The sequence below is a fragment of the Grampus griseus genome (assembly GCF_964374135.1).
Source record: "Grampus griseus genome assembly, chromosome: 11".
NCBI classification, from domain to species: Eukaryota; Metazoa; Chordata; class Mammalia; order Artiodactyla; family Delphinidae; genus Grampus; species Grampus griseus.
The window spans coordinates 58,327,379-58,352,591 of record NC_139005.1 but is presented as its reverse complement, the minus strand read 5'-3'; the positions used below and the strand labels follow the sequence as shown (position 1 = coordinate 58,352,591).

The following is a 25,213-nucleotide window of genomic DNA, read 5'->3' as shown; positions in this document are numbered from 1 at the left end:
CTTTAAGCATCCCCAGTATGTCTAGTATTAAACTTAAATACTTGCTATTCACTTATAGAAAAAAAGTTCTTTACCATCTATATTTCACTCAAACATGAATATCTGACACCCTATTAAAATTATATTTCAGAAGTATTATCATGTTTGAAAGTAGGCAAGGTATCTTTAACTACCATTGTAGCTGAATTAATTTTAAACCTCATTATCCTTATAATATAATACATCAAATATAAAACAAGAAAGCAATATCAAGAAAAGGGAAATACAAAAAGTAAAAACAAACCATCAGTGGCAATAAATGTTATGAATGTTTTATAAACTCAATTCAAATATTCAAGAAGAGGCTTTGGCTTTCAAGCTTCCTATACTTTACCTCTGATAGTGTATTCCAGAGATCATTTCTGGCTGCATTGCCATACTTATGAATAGTTAAGTAATCCTACAAAGAATATAAAATTGTAATTACAATTCAAAGGCTAAGCAATTTCCAGTAAACACATTTATTTCTCAATTCGGTTAACCATTTCCATTGGTTGGAACTGCCTTAACACAAGATAAAGACGTGCAAATAAGGTGAAGAATCTCATTCTAAAATATTCCAAAGAGATTGAACTACAGCATATTTCTTAATTAAATCATCAAACAATACTAATCTCTTAAAATTTATTTTCATAGCCATAATCACTTCTTATGGATTTCCAGGGTCAAAGATCTTCCTCTAATTTAGCAAGTCAAACTCAGGGAATTTTGAAAAAACTATCTCTGCAATGAAATATTTAGGGGACACTTTCTCATCAGGCTTTCATGTTGAAGTGTTGAAAAAAATATCTTGTTTTATGGAAAAAGGAAAAAAACAACCTGACTGATATATACTGATGTGAAGAGGGATTGTTTTGCCAAAAAGGTGATGACTACCTCCACAACTTGTCCAGTTCCCTGTCTCTCTGCAAAGGACAGGCTGCCTAATACAAAAATGATATATACATATTTCCATGAGTTTGAAACACATATTAATATTTAATAAGAAAAGGTCAATCCTAAGTTTATTTAATATTTTTGAGCTTAGGACATCACATTTCTCATTTTCAATCATTAGTAGTTTAATGTACACACTTTCTGATTCATGTCTGTTCCCTTCTAAGAAGCATGGTTTATGTCACTGTGAATGTGTTATTTAGTTATGGCTACTTGGCATTTTTTTTTTTCTGATTCCAAAGTGGAAAAATCAATAGAAATGTTTTATATTATGAAACAGTGTCCCTTCCTTCATCTGAAACTCCATTATCTCTGCAACACCTAGGTAGCAGACAAAATCTTAACTTACATCATAGTACTAAAACTGGAAAAATTTTGCTGACTCCTTTCAGTACTTTATGTAGAGTGGAGTACTTTGGGGATAATTAAAGTTGGGGAAGCAAATTTTCTGAAATACAAATTGTAGCACCTGTGACAGATTCAGCTTTCTTGCTAACTCACAGCACAGCAAATGGCAACTCCCACTTAATCAGACTGCTAGAGATGCAGTACTCAACACTAACTTAGCAACCACAAATTCATCGTCGTCATCAGGTGTTAGGAATAAGTTTACTGAAAAAATACAAGCCTGAATGACCAATCTGAATCCTAACTTTGGCTTTGAACATGTCACATGAGGCATTTTCAATTAGAACTCAAGGACCAGGATTTAAATCAGCTATTTCAGATTTAGTTGTCAGAATTATGTTTTATGCTTGTTTATCACTTAAGTGAATAAATTTGGGGAAAATAGGAATTATGAAACATAAATTTTATTTTAAATAAATAATGCCATAATAATAAAGTTTTAACATTAGAACTATTTATTATTGGATTCTGTTTATGTATAGTGCTGCTAGGATAATCAAAAAGAGGGAACAAAGGAATACTACATAGACCTTGAAAGGTCCAATACATAACTACAGGTTTCTCTGCACACACAGTTCATAAAAATCCAACGGTTCATGGTATGAGTTGACCTTGGCCCAATACTGATCATCAACTTGAGCTCTTGGTTCCCTCCCCAATTCAGAATAAAGTTCAAATTTACATTTCAAGCAGGCTGGAATGGCAATTATCCAAGTTTAGGAAGGCGCTCCAACTTGTCTGCCTCAGTATTCAGGGCAGATCACATGCCTTCTTGGACTCCCAGCAGCCCCAGTTTTCGGGTGTTACTGGAATCCTACATTATGTCACTTCTTTTCTCTGTTATAAAACTCAAATGTTTTCCTTAGTTATTTTAACCTTCCTCTTGCACAAATATAGTCATATTTTGAATTGAGGAAATTTTGCTTTGTCTTTGTAGAATTATAAAACCACTTAAAAGAATAGTGAGTGTGGTTTTTTGATGATCAATCATTTATTTATTTGCCCATTCCACAAAATGTCTGGTGCACTTTGCATGTGCCAGGCAGCTCACCAGGTGCTGGAGCAACAGTGGTGGAGAGAAGTTTACTGAGAATAACTAGAAATACTGAGATGCGATTTGTGTAGGAAGGTTTCTATGACGGAAACTGGGGAAGTCTTGGTACAATAACCACTTGATAAGATGAATCAAATATTTGGTATGATATTGAATAAGAAGATTTTAAGTTCTGGTCAAACCTACAAGTCAATGAATATGGACATGGCTGGAGTTATGAACCTGAAATGAAAATTTATATTTATATGTATGAAAGTCAATCAGCAGTAGATTTGACATAATATAAAGTAGAAGAATGATTTAATATTAACACTGGAAAGAGAATTGTGGGTTCTCTATACAGAGAATTTCAGAAACAGTAGAGTTGTTGAAAAGAGTAAAACAAAGATGACCACTAGAATATTCTTAAGGAACATAACCAACAATATAAACTGATTAAAAGTTAAAAGCAGGGACTTCCCTGGTGGCGCTGTGGTTAAGAATCGCCTGCCGATGCAGGGGACACGGGTTCAAGCCCTGGTCCGGGAACATCCCACATGCCGCGGAGCAACTAATCCAGTGCGCCACAACTACTGAGCCTGCATGCCACAACTACTAAAGCCTGCACACCTAGAGCCTGTGCTCCGCAACAAAAAAAGCCACCACGATAAGCCCATGCACCGCAACAAAGAGTAGTCCCTGCTCACCGCAATTAGAGAAAGCCTGCGCGCAGCAACGAAGACCCAGTGCAGCCAAATAAATAAATAAATAAATTTATTTTAAAAAAAGTTAAAAGCATGTTAAGCAAAAGTATATTCTGATACATAAAGTGCAGGAGTGGGAGTCTGACTGTCTTTGTTCAAATCCATATTCCAACAGTCCCTAGTTGTATGATCTCTGGCAAATCACTTAACCTCTTTGTACCTGTCTTCACATCTAGAAAATAAGGATAATAAAAGTACCTGCTGCATAGAATTTTTCTGAGAAATAAATGATTTAATATCTGTACAGTGTTAAAAAGCGAAGAGTGCTTAACACAGTAATGTCTATTCAATAGACAGTAGCTGCCAGAATCTTATTAATCATTTCAGGTTACAGGTTGGAAAACTGAGCAACAAAAGCAAAAGCATCAGTAATGATGAAAACAATATTTGCCTCCCTTTTAGCACTAAGTTGCTTTATATTTTATTTCATTCAATCCCAAGATGACATTTATGAGTTAGATGTTATCATCAACACTTAATAAATCAAAACACTGGAACTCAGAGACTCCAGCCCATGTCCAAACCCCATGTCTGTGCACACAACTGCTGACCCAAATCCGGTATCTACGAGATGACACACAGGTGACTAAGAGTCATGTTCAAAGCTGAACTCATGTCTTCCCCTATATCAGCTCCTTTTGGGAGCCCTTCCCCAGGGATGACTCTTCCATCCACCTCAACCAAGGAGTCATCTTTGATGCCTTTCTCTCCCTTTCCACCACATTCAGGTAATGATCCACATCCTAAACAGCCCCCTAATATTCCCCCTTCCTTTTAGCTGTTTGACAGCCACTCTACAGTATTTTGCCCAGATGACTACTACTGCTACTACTTCTACTTTGTCCCTTTCAAATCTAATCTCTTTCACGCAGTCATGCATGAATAATTTTCATCAAATATACCTATGAATCCCTGCTGCCTTCAGAATATAGTCCAAACATACCTCAATGTAACTTAAAGGTGTCCCTCATAGTCTGGTCCCTCTGTACCTCTCCAATCTCATCCATTACTTTGTTGGCCCCCTGCCTCAACTTAACCATTTTCACCTTTCTTGCAGATGTCTAATGCTTATTTTCTCCCTTTTCTAGTTCCCTGCACAAGCAGTTCTCTACACACTCTTTTCTCCTTTGCCCATTTAAATTCAATTCAATCTCCAGGACTCAAGTTTGCATGTCCTTCGGGAATCCTTTCTTGCCCATTCTCACCCCCTTCCTAATTCTGAGTTAAGCACCCCTCTTATATTCTTACATGCTTCACCATATAAGAGCAATTATCACACTGTTATAATTGCCTGTTTACTAGTTTGACTGCCCACATAGTCTGTAAACTCCATGAGAGTGAGGACCCTGTGATTCCTGTTTACCACTATTTAACCAGCATCTATGTGCCCAGCCTGGTACCCAGTAGATGCTCAATATATTTGTGTGATTTCTGACTTTCCTTATGCAATATGCCTTTCTGCTGACAGCTGACAATGCAGTAAAGAGAGATTTCTTGTACCTATCATGTTCCCCCTAAATGTCATATTTAAACACTAAATACTTAATTTATTATTTCAGTGAGCATTTGTCAGATATATAACTTGCAACGATATATGCAACTGGCCCTGATGTCATCAAAAGACTGTAAACTATTGGGTATGAACCGTTTTTTGTTTAACTTTCTTTGCTAACAAGTGACACGGTTCATAACATTTTATATATAAAAGCCAATGGGACTAATAAAGACAAGGGGAAAAGTAAAAAGTGAGCTGAGGAAGTAAAGCACTATTATCTTTTAAGATTTATGTGGAAATAATTATGGAATACTTGCTCTACTATTAACGAGCCCTTCAGCATGTTGAAACAGAGGATCAACCATATAAATGGTTTATTCCTCAGGACACGGAGGGACAGTTTGATAAAAATCAAAGAGGTATGGACTGGCTTGTATGAGTTCAGCTGCAAATAACAAAAAGTCCACCCTGGGATGACTTTTTTAATAACAAGATTTATTCTTTCCTACCATAAGAAGGTAAGATAGAGCCGCAGCTCTTTTCCTATGGAATTCTTTTGGCCCCATCTTTACCTAAGTTTTGGCTTTCTCCTCACATTTGGGGCTAGATGGCTGTAGCAATCCCACGCATTCAGATGTAACATCACAGAGGAAATATGAAATTTTTTCCTGAGAATCTCTGTTTAAGAATCAGAAAAACTCTCCCTCAAATCCTACATCAAACTCCCCACGTTTCCCGTTTAGCCGAATTCTATCATGTGCTCAAAACAAAATCCGTTAGTGAAATTTGGGGGTGGGGATCGCACAAGTCAGGACCCAGTCCTATGAAGTATATGATTATATAGATGAGGTTGAGAATCCAATCAAAATCAAAATTTGGTTTATAAGAAAGAAGAGGAGACTAGCTTATGGGTAGACCACCAACAGTGTTTTCTCCAACGAGACAAGGGATGCAAGTCCAGGCCTCAGTGACCCTGGGAAGCAGGATCCTTTCTACTTGCAAGAATAGTCTGGGAAACGCCAGGTAAATCGAGCACTGATTTTTCTGACTATGTGACAAGAAGTTTGAAGCAAGGGTTTAAACTGTTGTTCCTTTCTATTAAGAATAATTGTACCTCAAAATATTTGTACTGGGCATTTGTCATTCTTTTGGTTTTCTGGTATTTAAACACCACTTTTATATGAGGGTGATACCTCATCATGGAATCTGAGAGGAAAGTGAGGGCTCTCTCACTTGGAAGGGACAAAATTCTAAATCCTCTCCACTCTCCGTCAGCTAAAACATGGACACAAGTGGATACTTCATCCCAGGACTGTTAATCCTACAGGATCAATGCAAAGGAGCAGTAATCACTGAAATTACATTCCCTGTAATGGTGACACTGAGGGTCCAGATACAGCCATGCTAATGGCAGCAACGGAACCAGTCAGTACTATGACATGACCTTGGCTAGGTTTCTTCATTTCTGAGTCTCCTTTAGTTCCTATTATCTGTTTTGTAAGCCTGATTCTCCACACTTGCCAATGATTCCAAGCACTGCCCTACACCCTTCCAAAAAATTCCTTTTTGCTTAATTTAGTCAGTTTCTTTCTGTTGCTTGCAACCCAAAATCCTGACTGGTACAACACTAACGGGTGATACAAAACAAAGATGTCTTACAGTTTCTTGGTTTCCTCAGCAAGAAAAATAGAAACAATCTCTCAGGACTTATGCAAAACGTAAAACAAAGAACACCCAGTTCTATTTAGTAAATCAACTGGGCTTTTATATTATTAGGTATGGAGGGAAGAGGTGGATACTTTAAAAAAAAAAAGAGGCAGATAAGAAGGTCGGAAAAAAAGATACGAAAGTTCCACAGAGAGGAGTGCACAGAGAGCGACAAGAATAAAAAATAAAACTCTGCAAAACTTGTGTTTTAAGCAAAGCCTCTAGAGCAGAGGCTTTTAAATTGGGAACCATAAGGTCTAGAATTAAGTATTTGTAAGTGTGGGCATTATTAGGGTAAAGTGATCTTAAAGGGATCCATGGACAACAACAAAAGCAGATTAAAAGCTGCCAGATCACAGCAATGTCACACACGGGTTGGATAAAACCCATCTAAAGCCTGGCCATGCATTTCAGAGGATGTTTCTACGTTCCCTGACCTTGAGAAACAGAAGTAAAAGACTAAAACAGTGACAGATGACCAACTAAAACACAAGAAATCTAGGCTATAGGTCAAAATATTATTTTTGTTAATGCCTGAATACTGGTTGGAGATTATGAAATTAAGTAAAAACAAGTAGCCAAGTACTGAAAAAGCACTATGCAAATAAAAGAATGTTTACATTTTATTCTACTAGATAAGAACCAAGGATAAAAGGAATAAATAATTATTAAATTTTTATTATTAAATTATAACAAGTTTCCAAGGAGGAAATCCTGTAAAACAGAAACCATTACCAAACATTCTGAGGTACAGCAGTTTCTGACCACAGGATACAATAAAAAAGAGGTGGAATTTAGGAAGGAAAGTTGTTTGAATAGCTACGATGATAACAGTTGAAAAGTCAGTTATATCATTGCTTGCAGGCCATTTTGATTTTGATTTTATAAATGTGTGTTTAACTTAAATTTACTTTCAGAAGTTGCTTACTTAGATATAGGAATATTCAGATATTTCCATAGGAACAAAAGGGCATTTCACATGTTTTTTTTTTTTTTTTTTTGCGGTACGCGGGCCTCTCACTGTTGTGGCCTCTCCCGTTGCGGAGCACAGGCTCCGGACCCGCAGGCTCAGCGGCCATGACTCACGGGCCCAGCCGCTCCGCGGCATGTGGGATCCTCCCGGACCAGGGCACGAACCCACGTCCCCCGCACCGGCAGGCGGACTCTCAACCACTGCGCCACCAGGGAAGCCCCATTTCACATGTTTTAAAAATCCATTACTCCACGTAATGAGTGTAAATTTTGTAAAATCAGTATAGTCTCTTAAAGGGCTGTGAAATATGCCAGAAAATTTTAAATCAAAACAACCTGCTAGCCCATGAAAGATTGTTTTGCCTGTTTGCCTGAAATTACAGACAATGGCGTATTCTCACTTCAGTTCTGTTTTCGCCTTTTATTTAGCAATTATAGATCATACCATCAATGCCCCAACATGCAGCAGCATCACCAGAGGCGCAGTATTGCCACTGTTGAATTTGTACTCCATCCCAGAACAACCTGACAGGGTCCTACACCTGTCAGCAAAATGGCGTGAATGTTAAGTCGATAGGGGTGTTCTGGGGTACTAAAATATCCCCACCTCTCACTTCTGCTGCTAGCTTGAAATATTACTGAGACATAAAATGAGTCTATTGGTAAAACTGAAGTCTGTGAATTGCTTTTTCTGAATGCCCTGGTAAAGGGTTTGGACCACAGCAAGCTCACAAAACAGATAAAAGTATATCCTGGCCGGTAAGAATATACTGCCTTTTGTAAATCAAGATACCCACTGACTGCAGGCCATGTACATGGAGTTCTCTCACTCAGCCCCCGGTGCTGGTCACTCACTGAGAAGAAAATGAAACTCAGCTGAGAAAGAGGTAGTGTGCATATTCAGAAAAACTAAGAATTCAGGCCAATCCTTACCAGCCATGTGATCTTGGGTAAGATATCTATTTTCTCTAAACCTTAATTTCTTCAACTGGAAAAAGTAGATAATACAGCACTTACTTGAGAACAGTGTGCATAGAAAATGACAAAACAAGTAAAGCACTTAGGAAGAAAAAAGCCTGCCACACAAAGAACCCAAGAAACTTTAGTTATTTTAAGATCAAGCTCAAGGGAAAAAAGTCTAGAGTCAACATCTTCTTCTTCAACCCTACCTCCAAGAGAAGTCAAAATGTTCTGGAGGCCCAAGGAGATTAAGTGGACTAACTTGTAGGAGGAAAGTGCCCAGAGGACATTTTTTTTTAATTTTAAAAAGTAAAATTGCAAGAAAAAAATTTGAGATCAAAGCTTCTTTAGACTTGAGAAAAGCTTAGAAAGCTTCCCTTATCCAAGTCTGGAGAAAGAAAGAGACCGTGAGGTCTAGAACTCTGTTTTTCGCAGAGGTCTACTGAGGTGACAAGACCACTAATGGGGGGAGGGGCCCATGAAATGGGGGCACTAGTTAGGTTCCTCAGCACAAAATAGCCATACCTAAGTGAGCACTAAAGCAGCAAAGACACTAACCTCCAGGTGACCAGAAAGGCTAGGCTTGGGCAAGATACATACCGAACGTTCGAGCAGCATGCACTATCTCACTTCTTTCCTGAAACTAATACGACTGACTATCAGTGTGGATGAGAACAGACGGTTCTTCGCTGTATGTTCTGGCCTGATAAAGTTCCCTGGAACATTCTCCTATCAATGGGCATAACATAAGGGGAATTCCATAAGGACAGATTAAATTTCCCATATGCTCAGAAGCATGGGGGATTTCTTTTATTCAGTGTTAAAATAATATACACTTACTAATATGTTATTTACTGTTAACATTATTAATGACGGGTACGTGTCTATCAGATCCTTCCTGTTTTTGTTTCCCTGGTTATCCAGCTTCTATTTCATAGTTTATCTTAATTCCTAACAAACAGCCTCATCTCCTTTGCAGCTCTGTTTTTCAATTAGGCTAGCTGGCAAATATCCCATTCCTGGATAAATTCAAGTATTTGCCTTCTTCAAACCTGTACCCATACAGCTGAGCATCACAGGAAAAAATAAGGCAATTGAGCAGTTGTGTTTTCTTCTTCTTTTTTTTTAAATAAAAACTGGTTCACAGTATTTATTTATTTTTGGCTGCGTTGGGTCTTCGTTGCTGCCCACAGGCATTCTCTAGTTTCGGCGAGCTGGGGCTACTCTTCGTTGCAGGGCGTGGGCTTCTCATTGAGGTGGCTTCTCTTGTTGCAGAGCACGGGCTCTAGGCACACGGGCTTCAGTAGCTATGGCTTGAGGACTGTAGAGCACAGGCTCAGTAGTTGTGGTGCATGGGCTTAGTTGCTCCACGGCATGTGGGATCTTCCGGGACCAGGGCTCGAATCTGCGTCTCCTGCATTGGCAGGCGGATTCTTAACCACTGCAGCACCAGGAAAGCCCCTGTGCTTTCTTATAAATTCATAAGCACCAAACTCAAATAGGCACTCAATAAAACCAGGCAGCCGTGCCTTCCTATTCTTCCCAATCCTCAGTCTTCAAATCTGTCTACTGGACAGCATTACCTCACTTTCAGCTATTGACCTTGCCTCAGATAACACTAAAAACATAGAATTTGGAATTCCCTGGCGGTCTAGTGGTTAGGATGCGGTGTTTTCACTGCCGTGGCCTCAGGTTTGATCCCTGGTAAGGGAACTAAGATCCCACAAGCCTCAAAGTGTGGCATAATTAATTAATTAATTAATTTTTAAAAAAGAATTCATCAGAAAATGAACTCCTTTATTTTCCAATTGCCAAATTTACTGGAAGGGTCTCTCCTATCAAAGACCAGTCTTTTTACTGTCTCAAGAACCAAAATCCCAGTTGTCTCTTTCTTCTGCAACATTATCAAAACTCTTCTGTCCTGACTCCTTCTCTAACAGTCTAAAATGAGTACAACTGTCTCCCATCTTTAAAAAACAAAACAGAAGCTTTCCTTAGCCCTTATCCTCCTCTACCTACCTACCCTGTTTTTCTGATCTCCTTCCTTGGCAAATTTAAAAAATTTTATCCTACATACACTATCTCTACTTAGGTATTTCCCATCCTCTCTTTTCTTTTTGGATTAATTTTTATTGGGGTATAGTTGCTTTGCAATGTGTGTTAGTTTCTACTGTACAGCAAAATAAATCAGCTATACATATACATATACCCCCTCCTTTTTGGATTTCCTTCCCATTTAGGTCCCCACAGGGCATTAAGTAGAGTTCCCTGAGCTATACATTATGTTCTCATTAGTTATCTATTTTACACATAGTATCAATAGTGTATATGTGTCAATCCCAATCTCCCAATTCCTCCAGACTCCCTCTTCCCCCTTGGTATCCATACATTTGTTCTCTACGTCTATGTCTCTATTTCTGCTTTGCAAATAAGATCATCTATACCATTTTTCTAGATTCCACATATATGCGTTAATATACATTTGTTTTTCTCTTTCTGACTTACTTCACTCTGTATGACACTCTTTAACCTATTCCACTAAAGTCATTAAGTTGCAAACTGCCAAAAGGAACACTTTTTAGTCTTTATTCTGCTCTACCCCTTGGCTGCATTTAACCTCCTTGGTCACTTTCTTTTTATTGAAATAGGCTTTTTTCTTGACACGATAACACCATACCCTTGGTGTTCTGCCTGCCTCTCTTACTATTTATTCCACCTCAGCCTCTTTTACCAGCCTCCTCCTCTTCCTTCAGCCTCCAACTGCTACAGCCCTTCAGGGCTTGGTCTCAGGCCTTCAACCCAGAAACTGCAGAATCATTCCTAGGTACTTTTTCTTCCTCATCTCTCAACTACCAGTCTTCACCCAATCTATCCCAAGGTCCACTTCATTCTCCCTTCAAAAAACATTTTGAATCCATCCATGTCTCTGTACATCTAACTATTTAAGCCTCTATCATCTCTCACCTGAATATTAAAATATCTTCCTAATTTTATTACCTGATTCCTCCTCTCTTGGTATGCTGATTGCTCCAATTCCAATGTATTATTACAATTAGTCAGATAACTATTTTAAATATAAATAGAGCCATGTTACATCCCAGTTTTAAAACTGTTGAATAGCCTCCCACTGCACTCAGAATAAAACCCAACCCTCTTAAGCACAGTGCACTTTGGCATCCCACAATTAGCGCCTGCCCTCATCTCCCCCTTCATCTCTTGCCCCTACTAACGGTGCTCATCTACGCTAGTTTCTTTATTTTCCTTGAAAATGCTCAGTTCCTTCCCTCAGCCCTTTGCACAAGCCCTTCCACCTTTCTGGAATGATCTCCCCAGACCCCCACCTCTTTCTCATCCTTCAGAACTGAAGACACATGCCTTCTTCCCAAGAAGGATTTTCTAAACACCTAACCTAAAGTTACCTGACCCACCCATCCATATGTTATCACACAACATCCGATTTTTTTCCTGCCTAGCATTTATCACACTTAGTAAATAGGCCTGTATTTGCTTTTTTCCTTTTTAGTATCAATCTTATCCAGTGATATGATTCATGAGATCAGGGGGCATATCTGCTGTGTGCAGCATGCCCTGAATGCTTGGTATTTATCATAGTGTCTAACATTGAGTGGCTATGTAATAAATATGTGTGGAATAAATGAATAACTGAACATATCTGATGGGTGAACAACATGGATATAAAACTAAAGAGAGCTGATGCAGCAAGAGAAATCACAATTTTGGTTTATTAGCACAAAGCACTAAGAAAAGTTTTTAATACTAAAATGAGTTATTGCTCTTAAGGGGGGGAAAATGATCTGTAACATAATCATAGAGAGAGATCTTGAGCAGAAGAGAAAAGATGAATACGAGAGACTGATTGCAAAAGGAAATGAGATGCAGGATGACACATGGATATCCCCATTTCTTTGTGTGTCATACTAACACAGAGCCTTCTCTTCCATAGACAGAAACACAAAAGTAGATCAACATGGAATTTTGAATACATTTGAACCTTTTGTAAGATAGGTTCTAAATATATAACTTAGGATAGGTCTTTATAGCACTCCTCTTAAGCCACTAATTTATAACATATTGTTTTTCAGAACAATAATTTTGACATTTAGATATGATAGGGAAAAGAAGTTGCATAAATGTTATGGTTCATTATTTTTATAACTATTGAATATTTATAAATAGTTATGTTATAAAAAAGTAGAACTTCAGTTTTTTAAACAGATAAACACATGGATAAATATGTCATAAAAAAGTAAGTGATAAGAGTGAAATGCAAGAGAATATATGGAAGTTTTCAACCTCAATTGTGATAAAAATATATACACTGAAATAGCAATTTTTTACTTATTAAATTAGTAAGAAATTTATTTTGAAAATAAGACACAATGTTGTTTGCTTAGTGTATTATAAAAAGAGAACTTTCAAACTTTATTTCTACCATTATATATTGGCTTAATATTTCAGAAGAAAAATTGATAATATGCTTCGAGAAATATAGATGAAAAGACAATCAAAATATAATGGGAAAATCTATAATTTAAAAATTGTTACAGTGTTGTTTATTTAACAAAAATTGGAAAGCAATCTAAATGTTTGCCAACAAGGAAAAAGCTAAAAATATTATGTACATCTATGCCATAATACTAGTATTGAACTATATACTAGAACCACCAAGCAATTATGAAAATGTGAGTAAAAAAGAAAAAAATCCTTCCCAATCTAGAAGGTTTCTTTAGCATCAAAACTTTCAACATTGCCAAATATATACTTCTAGGCTATTACATGAACATTCTGAAATGAGAACATAAAATAAGAGAAAAAATAAATTAAAAAAGGAAACGAAAGAAACCTGCTGATGCAAGAGCTAAGTAGGTTAGAGAAAAATGCCTCTAAGGCAAGTTTATTGTGCCTCTGAACTAGCAATCTAACCAAATGGTAACGTTTACAAGGAGGGAGAGAGTGTTTGCAGATAGGTATACATACCCCAGTGTGTGCAATTCACTGATCTGTATGCATTTACACACATACCAATATACGAATATATCACCCATTAGCCGAATGTGTCAAATCATTTCACAAATACATTTTAAAGATATCAAAAACATCATTTTATAGTATCAACCCTATGAGTTAAAATGAATAACATATCTTGAGCTCTTAACTAACAGGCAAAAGAAAACCAGTAAGAATAAGTTTCTAAAGCCTCCCATCAAGCTGGGTAAATGCTTGTGCGATGGACAAATAGAGATATATGTCATTACTAATGAAGGCTTTTTAGTTAATGCTATATAGTCACAGTAGTCAACTAACAACATTTAATTCAGAGGCAAAATGATAAGGATTCAATCAGCTGTATACAAACAAATTCATTGAAATTGAGGAACAGAAGTTATTTTCTCTGATTGAGAAATACGAATAGCTATTGCTATTTAATTTTTTAAAGTACTTGATTTTTATTAGAGATAGTATTCTTGATTCTCAAATCCATGGAATCTTTCCTTAAAATTAATATTTTTCTCTATAGCGTAGTCATTAATTTTAGCTTTGTAGTTGGTCTTTAATAAGTTAAATGTTAATTAGTTCAAATCCAATGACTAAACATCATCAATGATAGTATTATTATCACATGGTATTGACTGATCACAAGAAATTATTATGATGAATTAACCTTTCTACCTATACCATACCTAAAACTGCACAGTGATTTAAATGAAACACGGAGAAATTGAACAAAACCTATCTATGGTCATTTAATTTTAGATTAAGCATGATTCAGCTTCCATCTGGATAAAAGCACAATACAATCTCTTCAGAAAGGAAATTAACTTTGACACATGGTCTCTGTTCCTCTGTTATTTTCTGACTTTTCATTTATCTAAAAACCTACATGCAAGGGAGCAAACACTCTTTCACAAACATAAGCTTGCAGTTTTCAAATAAAAATCCTGTATACATATGTTAACATATAACTTCTCACTGGAACACAAGTTATTGAGTTTGTTGTTGCTACTAATAATCCCTATAGCTTTGTGCTGTCATTACCTTTAGGCTATCAGAATTTTATGAGCACAAACCAATAATAATGATATTTCCCTTTTGCTTTTTATCTACACCTCATTGCCTTACATTGATTTGCATAAGCAATTTCCACCCTGATAATTGGAGGCAAACATCTTTTTGTAGGTTACCTTATGGAAAAGAGCAGTTAAATACTAATCAAGAGAAATCTTTCTTTATTCAACCATATTTTAAATGATATTGAATTACCCTCATTGGATAAGCAGGAGGGTGACTCACTTTCTGACATGGATTTCAGAGTGAGTTTATATCAAGTTTAGCAATGATCTTTCTTCATAATTTCAGTTCCCTGGTATTGCCTCATAACAACATGAAGAATGGTACTGCCAGATCATTAAAACAATATTGTTTTGTTTGAAAAGAAAAAGCAGTAGTTATGTACTAATTATTTTTTAATAGCTACTGAGCCAATCAATGTTATCTGAGGATTTCAAAATTATAGCTTTATTCCTTTATTTCCAAAAAACTCAAAGAAAAATTTAAAAACTGTTACTAGGGAGATTAAAACAAGTAAAAATGAACTAAGAAAGGTTAAATTCATGTGAAAAAAATTCTATCTAAAAGAATCCTTATCTGAATTATTTACTTTAAAAATAAGCCTAGAATACTTATGTAAGAACGAGGATTTGAGCTGTGGAAGCTTAAATTATAAAAACAAGGTAAAAGAAGTAGATCCTAATTTACTAGATCTATACACATAAACATTGCTACATATGGGCGAAAACTAATATATATGTACTTAAACAGTAAGAAGCCTAGGAAATTAAAAATGTGAGAATTTCAGAAAGACTCAGCAATTCTTACAGTAATAGGGTTTGAGCATGATGTGAACTAAAATGACACACAGAACACAGTGCCACCGAAGCCAACTGAAGAAAGTGATTCAAGGACTTCTGGGTTATGACGGTGAATTGAACAACCACATCTAAGTTCACTCCCTCCCAAAACCTGACTAGGGCTACACTGAGTGTATGGGTGTTGTTTCTTTGTGACACCAAAATTTCTTGATTTTCTGAAATCTAGCGGTGGCTTTCCTGACTTTCACTTCACTAACCCTCCCAACAGCGTCAAAGCCAAATAGTCTTAATACTCAGATGATTAACTGAAGATTCAAGGACACTTTTGCACATCTAATTAACAAATTTTCCCATCAAATTGAAATAGCTGTCCTAAATTAAAGTATCAAACCCAAACTGTCTAGCTAGTAAAATGCATTAAATGTCTTAGATGCAGAGAATCTGAAAGATGAAAAAAATCTTAGAGAGCATTTAATTCTACTCTTGCATTTTGTAACTATAAAGTCAGAGGCCACAAAAGGTTTAGTGACTAGCAGAAAGCCCATCATTAATTAGAAACAGGAATAAGAATTGTTTCTCTCTACTTATTCCATTGCCTCTTGTGTCCCAAAATATGCCAGCTATTGATTTGGGAAATCGATTATGGAAGAACAATAGCTATTCAGAGTTTGCAAAAATACAAATATTTCTATGTTTTTAAAAGTGTATTATTTACAAGTGGCATACATGATCCAACAAGGGTTCAAGCTTCGTTTGCTGTGTTTCGTTTTCAATTTAAACATCAAAACAAAACAGAAGCTGGCATTAATGGTAGTCAGGACTAATTTTTTATGACTGTATATACTGTCTATTACATTCTAAATAGATAGAATGTATGTTCTGTCTATTACATACTGTAAGAAGTTTTGAGGTAACTTATTTTAAAAATTATGCAAGACTGAACCATTTAAGCATCAGACAAAATTCAAGAAATAAGGGAAGTAGACCAAAAAATCAAAAAGATGAGACCAAGGGAAGTTGTATTATTCACTATAAAAGTGTTTACCACCAGACTTTCTGATAGCTGATCAAATGGATTTATGGGTACCAGGAGTCCCTTCCTACTGAAGGATATATGTATAAGTTGAAACCTGAAATATGTTGTCCAATACAAAATATTATAAAAGTAGAAAAATGTAGTTGAATCCATACTCAAATACTTGCTAAGTTAAATATAAACATGTGAACTGACCCATCTTTCTATATTATTATATTTAATATACAAATATATTTACAGTTTATTTTATATCTATGTATATTTATTATGATATATCATATATTTAAATTATATTTTAAATTTATATCATGTAAATATATATTTTATATATTTGTGGTTTTATTTGTAAAAAATGTTTGCTTTGTTCCCAAAAGAGCTTAAGATGGTTAATTAGGATATAGAAAATACAAGAGAACACAAGTTTTAGAAGAAACCACCATTATACTATTGTCCTTGTGTGAAACATCAGGGCTAAGGTCCAAGTACTAAAACAAAAAGAAAAAAAGAAGGAAAGGAAAGATGAAGGAGGGAAGAAAGAAGAAAGGAAGAGAGGGAGGAAGGAAGGGAGGAAGAGGGAGAGAGGGAGGGGAAAATATATGAAAAATATACTATCTGCAACTTGGGATGCCTACATCTATAAATCTAACCCTGGCTCTGTCTGCAAATATAAACTTCCATTTGTCAACACAGAAATATCCATGGTTAATGTAAAGACAGTTAATAGATTTTCCAGCAGAGGTAAGTGCTGACAGTCCAGATTAGCTCTTTCAACAACATGTAAACCAAGACTCCCCAGAGCCTTGTGGATGGGAAAGATATTAATATCAACTCTGTGACCACTCAGTACCATACATGAAGTGTCTGTACAGGAGGTCATTTCCAAACTGTATTCCATACATCTTCCTGCACGAGAGATGATAACTTATCACTTAGACATAGGGATCTACTGTAAACTAATCCAAACTGCTGATGATACGCTAAATAGACATAGGGATCTACTGTAAACTAATCCAAACTGCTGATGATACACTAAATCAGTGTGAGTGATGAGTATAAATAAAGCTGCAAGGGAAGTACCGAAGGATAAAGATCTATCTGATCAATGAGATGTCACAAGGCAAATGAAATGCAATGTTGACAAACACAAGAGTCCCACAGTTGAAAATTAACCAAATCAAGTATCAGAGCATAAAGGCACACACATTAAAACAAGCTTCAAATGAAAGTTTAATATAATGGGGGTCAGAGGGTATAGTCTAACTGTTTCAGATAAAACTGAACGGACTGGGTCAGTAGAAAAGGGTGAATTAAATATTGATGTATTTTGCGTACTATAGAAATTGTGACAAGATAAAGAAAAATGTTGCAAAACAATAATTCTTTCCAGATAACATAACTATAGTTATTCAATCTGCCAAGCAAATCTATACACACAAGTGAGAAAAAAAACCAATAAAAATTGTATACAGAAAATGATTTCACATCAACTTGCTACTAGGAAATCAAATTCAGTTTGTGTAGCCCTTATGAAAGCTTAGATATTCTGTGGAACTGTACTGTCATGCTACATTTTCAGCGGGAAAAACAAAGGAGTGGGGATAAGGAAGGATGTTTCTCCAGACAGTTGATATTCATGGAGGGCACACCTAGAGAAAAAAGATTTTCCTAACTATGTGATCAGAATAGAGACTTTAGCACCCGGCAGACAGGTTCAATTGAATTCAGCTATTCTGAAGGTGTCCCTAATGGGAAGAGCTGATTTTAAAGTAAATTTCAACCCCTGCTGGGACAATTCGGTAAAAAAACTTTCTAAGGGAAATTATTCTTCAAGAAATTTATATATTTTTTTCTCTGTTGTGTTAACGTATTTATAGCTTTGTCATAACATATTTAACTCTTGCTTTGTATTTTATCTTTTGGTTTATTTTGGGTAAAGACAGAATTACACTACTAAAATATGACCTGATCCCATATGTAGTTTATTTAAATTTCAAAATGAAAAGCTTACTAAGAAGAGCTAAGATTGATTGCTCTCTCTGTCTTAGCATAATTGTATTTCAGGTGAACATCAATTTACTTTAAGGACACTTCTAAGTAGAACGCATCATAAATAATTCATCAATCACAGCTGCTAGGAACGTGATTTACTCCAACAGATTCAATGGAATAAAAGTTCTAGTTTTCTATATTTGCTTTCAAGAATTTAAGAATCCTCCTTTTCTAAGAATCTTCTCCCAGATTCCATACTTCACACTATAAATGTATTATAATAAAACTGTTTCTTTTTTCCCCTTTTTTTAAAAACAGTGCATTTTCTAATTTACAAAAACATTTAAATATATTTGGAAAAAATAACAATCTATGTATGTCAACATTAAAAGAGCAAACAACATAAAAGGCACATATCTGAAAAAAAGCGTTAAGAATTTCTCAAATACATAATTCTAAGAAGGCTAACATAACTTGTTTTCACTTTATATGAACTTTTAAATGGAAGAAAAGGGAATCAGACTTTCATAAAATCTTGTATAGAATACTTAGGATCTAATATATTTGAAAATTACATCAGTTTTAAAATGCATATTAAAGAGATTCTAAATGGTATAACAGTTGGAGTTTTGTGGGTTGGTGTGGAATCTTGTCTACCACTTTCATTTGTCATGTGGAACGACACTGTTTACCTTATTCATCTTAAAGTTTTCCATCAAATTCAGCATTTTTGTATTAGCAATTTCCCAAGCTGTGAAATATCTTTAAAATAAATACAGGAGGGGCTTCCCTGGTGGCACAGTGGTTGGGAATCCGCTTGCCAATGCCGGGGACATGGGTTCGAGACCCGGTCTGGGAAGATCCCACATGCCACGGACCAACTAAGCCTGTGCGCCACAGCTACTGAAGCCCGCGTGCCTAGAGCCTGTGCTCCACAACAAGAGAAGCCCGCACACCACAGCAAGGAGTGGCCCCTGAAAGCCCGTGCGCAGCAACGAAGACCCAAAGCAGCCATAAATAAATAAATGGGAAAAAAAATAAATGCAGGAACAAGGAAAAGTGCAAGAGAAAATAGAAAGCATTTTACTTACTTGCAAACCCCTCTGAAACACTGAATGGCCCATAAAATTAGCCAGCATTCTAATTAAAGCAGCACCCTGTAAGAAAGAGTATTTTTTTAAAAGAAAGAAAAAAACATTTCAACCAAGTCACATGATTCTAAAATTATTCCATACCCATAAAAAATAATTTGCTTCATTCATGCTATTTTATTCTTTAAAATAGTTAAGAAATAAGAGAATTATGAATGAAATACTTCACTTAGAGGAAACAATTGCATTTATTGTTTTGTGGATCTAAAAGTTTTGTGGATATAAAACCAATGACTTCAAAATAGAAGTCTCTTGGATAAAATCTCTCAGAGCAATAATAAGCTGTAATTCAGGAATAATAAAAGTTTTACTGAGCACTGTATATGACGAAGTTAATAAGACATGGTTCATGTACTCACAAGTTCATAATCTAGTAAGGGAGGGACAACCATGTTAATAAATAATCATGTTAAAACATAGCTTTGAAGTAACACAGCTACATACTCTACCCCTAGTCCAGTCAAGAATAATTTAGCCATAGAAGTGGACAGTAGGAGTGCCAAGCAGTCGGACTGCTTGGGTTCAAATCCTGGCTCTGGCATTACCCTCCATGTTTACCCAGGAGAAGTGTTTAACCCCTCTGTTCCTCACTTTTCTCAGTTGTAAAGTGTAGGCAATAATAGTCCCAATTTACTATGGTTGTTCTGAAATTTAAATATATTACTGTATGTAAGCAGTTCAAGCTGGGTTTGAAAAACAGTAACCATGATAGAAATATTAGCTGTCAGTATTATATCAAGCTAATGATTTTTATTTCCTGTTTCTTTTTCCCTTTTAGAGTCTTCTATAAATCCATATACAAGTAGAACACTTACGTGGCTGATATAAATATTTAGACTAATAGAAGAAAATACTAATTTAAGAGTCTATCTCACTTTGGGAACAGTTATTTTATTGTAGAGCAATATCAGTGCAAAAAGCCTGACATGTAATCAATGTGAAACATTCCAAGAAATGATGGCTAAGCCTGGATGATCACAAATCTGTATGTAAAATATAAATAAGCCTTCAAGGAGATATTACAATCTGCACCAAATTGTATGAAGCAGTGAATTATAAGCAGCAAAAGTTTAAATATAAATGATAGCCTGGTTTTAAGGGAAATAAATCCCTTTATGACTACATTTCCCACTTCATACTCGTTACAAATTCGTACCAGTCAATAACTAATTTCTTACCAGGTGTCTCTTTTTTATAAGAGAATCATAAGAACCACATATAGACTCATCCTGCCTGGGGCTGGACTGCAGCAGCCAGTACGGAGATGCAAGAATGAATTTCCATTGTTTGTTACCAGAATTGTTTCCTGTAATTCCAAATTTTTAATGCAATACGGTACTCAGGCTCCTGAATCGCCATTAAAGAAATGTCTCAAAAACTTTCAGTCATCACCACAGTTGCTCTCAAAACTGGTATTTTATTCACAACTCAACAAATGATGAGCTGGACAAGCCATAGAGTTGTATGCCTCTTCTGGTATATTTTCTTCCCACACCTTCTACTCTTTGCTCTTTCTTTTGCTTCTTAGTCTGTATCTTCTGCACACTTGTATAAATCCATAAAATATAAGCATTTATGATTCAATCTGGGGACCAGGTTAGAATTCCCTTTAGAACTTATCAACTCTGCTCCTTGAATTTCCTTGACAAGCTCCCCTCCTATATATTTCCCAATCTAATCTATCCACCCTGAGGGTAGAAACTGTCAGTTCGGCAGAAAAACTAACCCTTGCCACCCAGGGTGTGAGACAGAATCTCGAGCAGCCAACTCAAACTTTCCTTCAGTACAGAATAGCCATCTTCAAATGATTTAAGTGTTTCCCTCTAGGTAATAAGGACTTGGTCTCTTGTCGGGCTGTAAGCTGCAAAAACTATCAATTTAGCATGGGCTAATGGCAAAAGAGTTCTTCCTAACCATAAAGAATGTACCGGGCTTCCCTGGTGGCACAGTCATTGAGAATCCACCTGTCAGTGCAGGGGACACGGGTTCGAGCCCTGGTCCGGGTGGATCCTACATGCTGGGGAGCAACTAAGCCCGTACGCCACAATTACTAAGCCTGCACTCTAGAGCCTTCAAGCCATAACTACTGAAGCCCGTGCACCTAGAGCCTGTGCTCCCCAACAAGAGAAGCCACCGCAATGAGAAGCTCGCGCACTGCAACGAAGAGTAGACCCTGCTCGCCACAACTAGAGAAAAGCCCGCACGCAGCAATGAAGACCCAACGCAGCCAAAAATAAATAAATTAATTAATTAAAAAAAAAAAAGAATGTACCCATTTTCCTGTCTAGGTTGAGCTGTAGCAGAGTACTCACAGGAAAGAAAATCTGGAAATATAATCAATATTTAAAAGTTATATAATATTACTGAACTCCCTATTATTATTATATTGTATAATTTAATTAACTTTTCAAAAATATGTCTGTCTTGTCAATTTGAACATTTTAAGTTCTCCAGAGTAGTATGCATGCGTTCTTCTATATTTAACTAGCCTTTTCTTTCCAAAGCTCAATTTTAAAAATCTCTGTTTCATAGAACTTCATAGGCAGATGGGCTCTCCAAGTGTCATCATGCAGCCAACACACACTAAGTACCTACTATAGATGGGTTATAACAAAGATCGTACCTTTTAATGCAGGCAAAACTCATTGTAAACCTTTGTTCAAAAAAGAAAACAATGAATCCCCTTTCATTGTGTCTTTAAAATATTTTTCCACCAAAGTAGATATAATTTACAACATTGTAATTTATACTCACTTGTGATTCAAAATTCTAGCCCCAATCAAGCAAACTGGATGTTACATAGCCTAAATAGCTTTATGGGAAATAAATATACTATTTCTGCAAGATCTGTATAATTCTGAAACTTAATCAAGAAAACATCACTATATTTGCTATACTAAAGTTCAGAGAGATATTAGGATGGAAACTACTACCTGATTTTTAAAAAAAATTTTTTTTAGTATTTATTTAGGCTGTGCCTGGTCTTAGTTGCAGCATGCAGACTCTTCGTTGAGGCATGCAGACTTCTTAGTTGCGGCGTAAACGTGGGATCCACTTTCCTGACCGGGGTTTGAACCCAGGCCCCCTGTATTGGGAGTGTGGAGTCTTACCCACCGGACCACCAGGAAAGTCCCACACTACCTGATTTTTTTAAGGTTTCATAAAGAATATTCTACAAGAATACGATTATAAACCCCATTAGTCATTTAGTAATTTTTGTACTTGTGGTATCTTTTTCACATAAGTCCGTAGCTAAAATTTCTTTTATTTTACATGAAATCATTTGCATGCATGTCAGTCTCAAAGACAGTAAACATCTCCAGAGAAAGGACTGTGTCCTTATGACTTGGTACCCCTGTTCCCTCTGCCTGGCTGAGAAAGCTTCTCCTTAACACAATGAGAGAGGAAGACAAATTAGTTGCACACATAGCAATTACTTATTGTATTTGTCATTCTAGAAGACTACTCAGCCAGGATAGACAGTTTATTACTTTATCTTACCTTTGTACTTCAGTGATAAGTAATCACTTTGAAGAGAGGAAGATCTGCTCCACTACTTTATTCTTTTAACATATGCTTACTGAGGAAGGCTGCGTGCTCAGGATCCTATAAAGCATAAATAGGAATGCCACAAGTCTCTATCCTCAAGGACCTCAAACCCTCCTAAGTGAGATGAGAAGATACAACGTAGTATAAGATGAATGACAAAAGAAATAAAATATTCTACAGTGTTTCAGAAGAGAGGGAGGATGAAGGGTAAAGAGGATCTAAAGAAGTGTCACTTGTGTTGCACTCTGAAGGGTGGATGGGATTCCATGAGCAAAGGTAAACACAGAGCATGCATGCTGTGGGAGGAACAGCCTTTGTGTGACGCCATGCAGGTGTGAAAGCGAAAAGCACAAGTGGCTAAGGTAATACTGAAAGACAAAGGGCTTACAACTAGGTGATAGAAGATTCAATGGAATATAAGATTGAAGCAGTTCTTAGAGAAGACTGAATACCAGGACTAAGACATTTGAACTCTGTTAGAGGATCAGGAAGAATTTTTGGAAAAGTGGTTAAAAAAGTGAGGACTCATCTATAATACTCCAAGGAGGAAGTAAAATAACCAGGAGCAAATGGTAGCAGTGAGGATAAAAACCAGAGATAGGTTTAAGCAAGAGAACAAAAATCATTTTAAATCTGAACGCCTGAGTGACTAGAAGATGATATTAGCAGATATTTGGAATTTAAAAGAAAGCGTTAGGTGAATATGGTAGCATTCATTTGAAACAGGTGGAGTTTGAGGAACAACTAGGGAACCAGAAGAACAGAAGGAAAATGTGACCATAGGAATGAAATTAACTGGAAGGTTTTGATTGAAGACATAAATTAGAATTTGTAGGGGGTGCGATTGCCAAGAGAAGAGTTCTGAGGTTTTAGTGAGGGAGATAGAAAACAGAATTTAGAAACTATGGACTCTGTATGACTTGCACTTGAGTGCCTGTAATAAGCACTCAATGAATACCTGTTGAGAAAATCAATGAAAAAAATTGAAATGAAGAGCAAAGGATGACACACTGTGATTGAAAAAACAAATAGAAGGGAACTGGGTATACGTGGTGGCAAAGAAAACATATTTTAAGAATAAGTGCTTCAGTTTTAACAAAAAAAGATAGCTAAGACCAAAGTAGGTCACGTTTAAGAGAGAGCTATTTAAATAGACTTGGTGTGAAAGCCAGATTGCAAAATAATGGAAACAGAGGAAGAAAAGAGAAAGCAATAAGCATGTTCACATGAGGCTTGTTTGTGGTTTTGTTCTTAAAAATGTGGGAGAAAATTTCATGCAAAGAAAAGATAATCTAGTAGAGAAAGGTACTACTAGATACACAGTAGATCGAGAGATGGTTACCGGAACAAAACTCTAGGATAGCCAAATAAGAAGAGAATTAGGGTTAGTCTTGGAAAAGGATAAGGACAAATTTCCTCTGAGACAGGCCTAAGACAGAAAATGGAAGTAAAAAATAAGTTAAAATTTTTGAAGTATAAAACAATGAAGTTGACGAAATAGACTGTAAGCTTCACTGAGGTGGAGACTTGGTCTGTGTGACTCACACTGTAGATTCACTGCAGAAAACTTTCTGGCACATAGCAGGTTCTCAATAACTACTCAATGAGAGATGGCCTGTCACTCTTCAGTAATGTAGGAGATGTGGTCCCAAGATTATGTGATTTCAAAGAGTAGAACTAGGTTTGAATTAACTCCAGTGAGAAGGTAAAAAGGAGTCCAAAACATGTAGAAATGTGCAGAAAAGTTCTACGTCCTAGTTTAAGTTATTAATGACATAGTTGTCATTCATTAAGCAACTGTTATGTGCCAAATTCACGATACTGTAAGGAACATGCTACTATCCTTATTTGTCAGATCATGAAATTGAGACTTGAACGGATGTGTGTAACTTGACCAAATTAACACAGGTAGTGAGCAGGGAAGCCAGGATTAGAAACCCAGTCATGTGCAACTCCAAAATCAGTAATCTTAACCAATTTGGATGACTTTCTTGTGTTCCCAAATCAAAATAGTTACATGATACTCTTCAGAAACACTGGGTATAGTAAGAACTTGGAAAAAGAAAAGAAATTCTTAGACTTACTCAGAGCTTAGAATCAATAGGTGTTCCCAGAAGAGGACAAAGGGAAACCTAAAGGAAGAGACCTAGTTGAAATAGCTGATCAATATGCCCAGGATTGAGGATGAATAGAAGATATAAACTGGCTAGCAGAATAGAACATGTTGACGGACTAGGAGACATAAAGCTCATTCAGGCAGGTTCAGTAAGAACAAAGGGCTAGC

At 36.3% G+C, this 25,213-nt stretch overlaps 1 protein-coding gene across 1 annotated transcript in view; it reads right to left on the bottom strand.

Annotated features, from left to right (window-relative positions):
* Window positions 1–25,213, bottom strand: part of TRHDE (thyrotropin releasing hormone degrading enzyme) — a gene marked incomplete at its 5' end in the record, with an annotated part of 396,110 nt that overhangs the window by 96,147 nt on the left and 274,750 nt on the right. Inside the window, 2 exons of the mRNA XM_082666960.1 lie at window positions 374–439; window positions 19,321–19,386. Of these exons, the coding sequence (XP_082523086.1) occupies window positions 374–439; window positions 19,321–19,386 (132 nt within the window). The remainder of the gene's footprint in view (window positions 1–373; window positions 440–19,320; window positions 19,387–25,213) is intronic.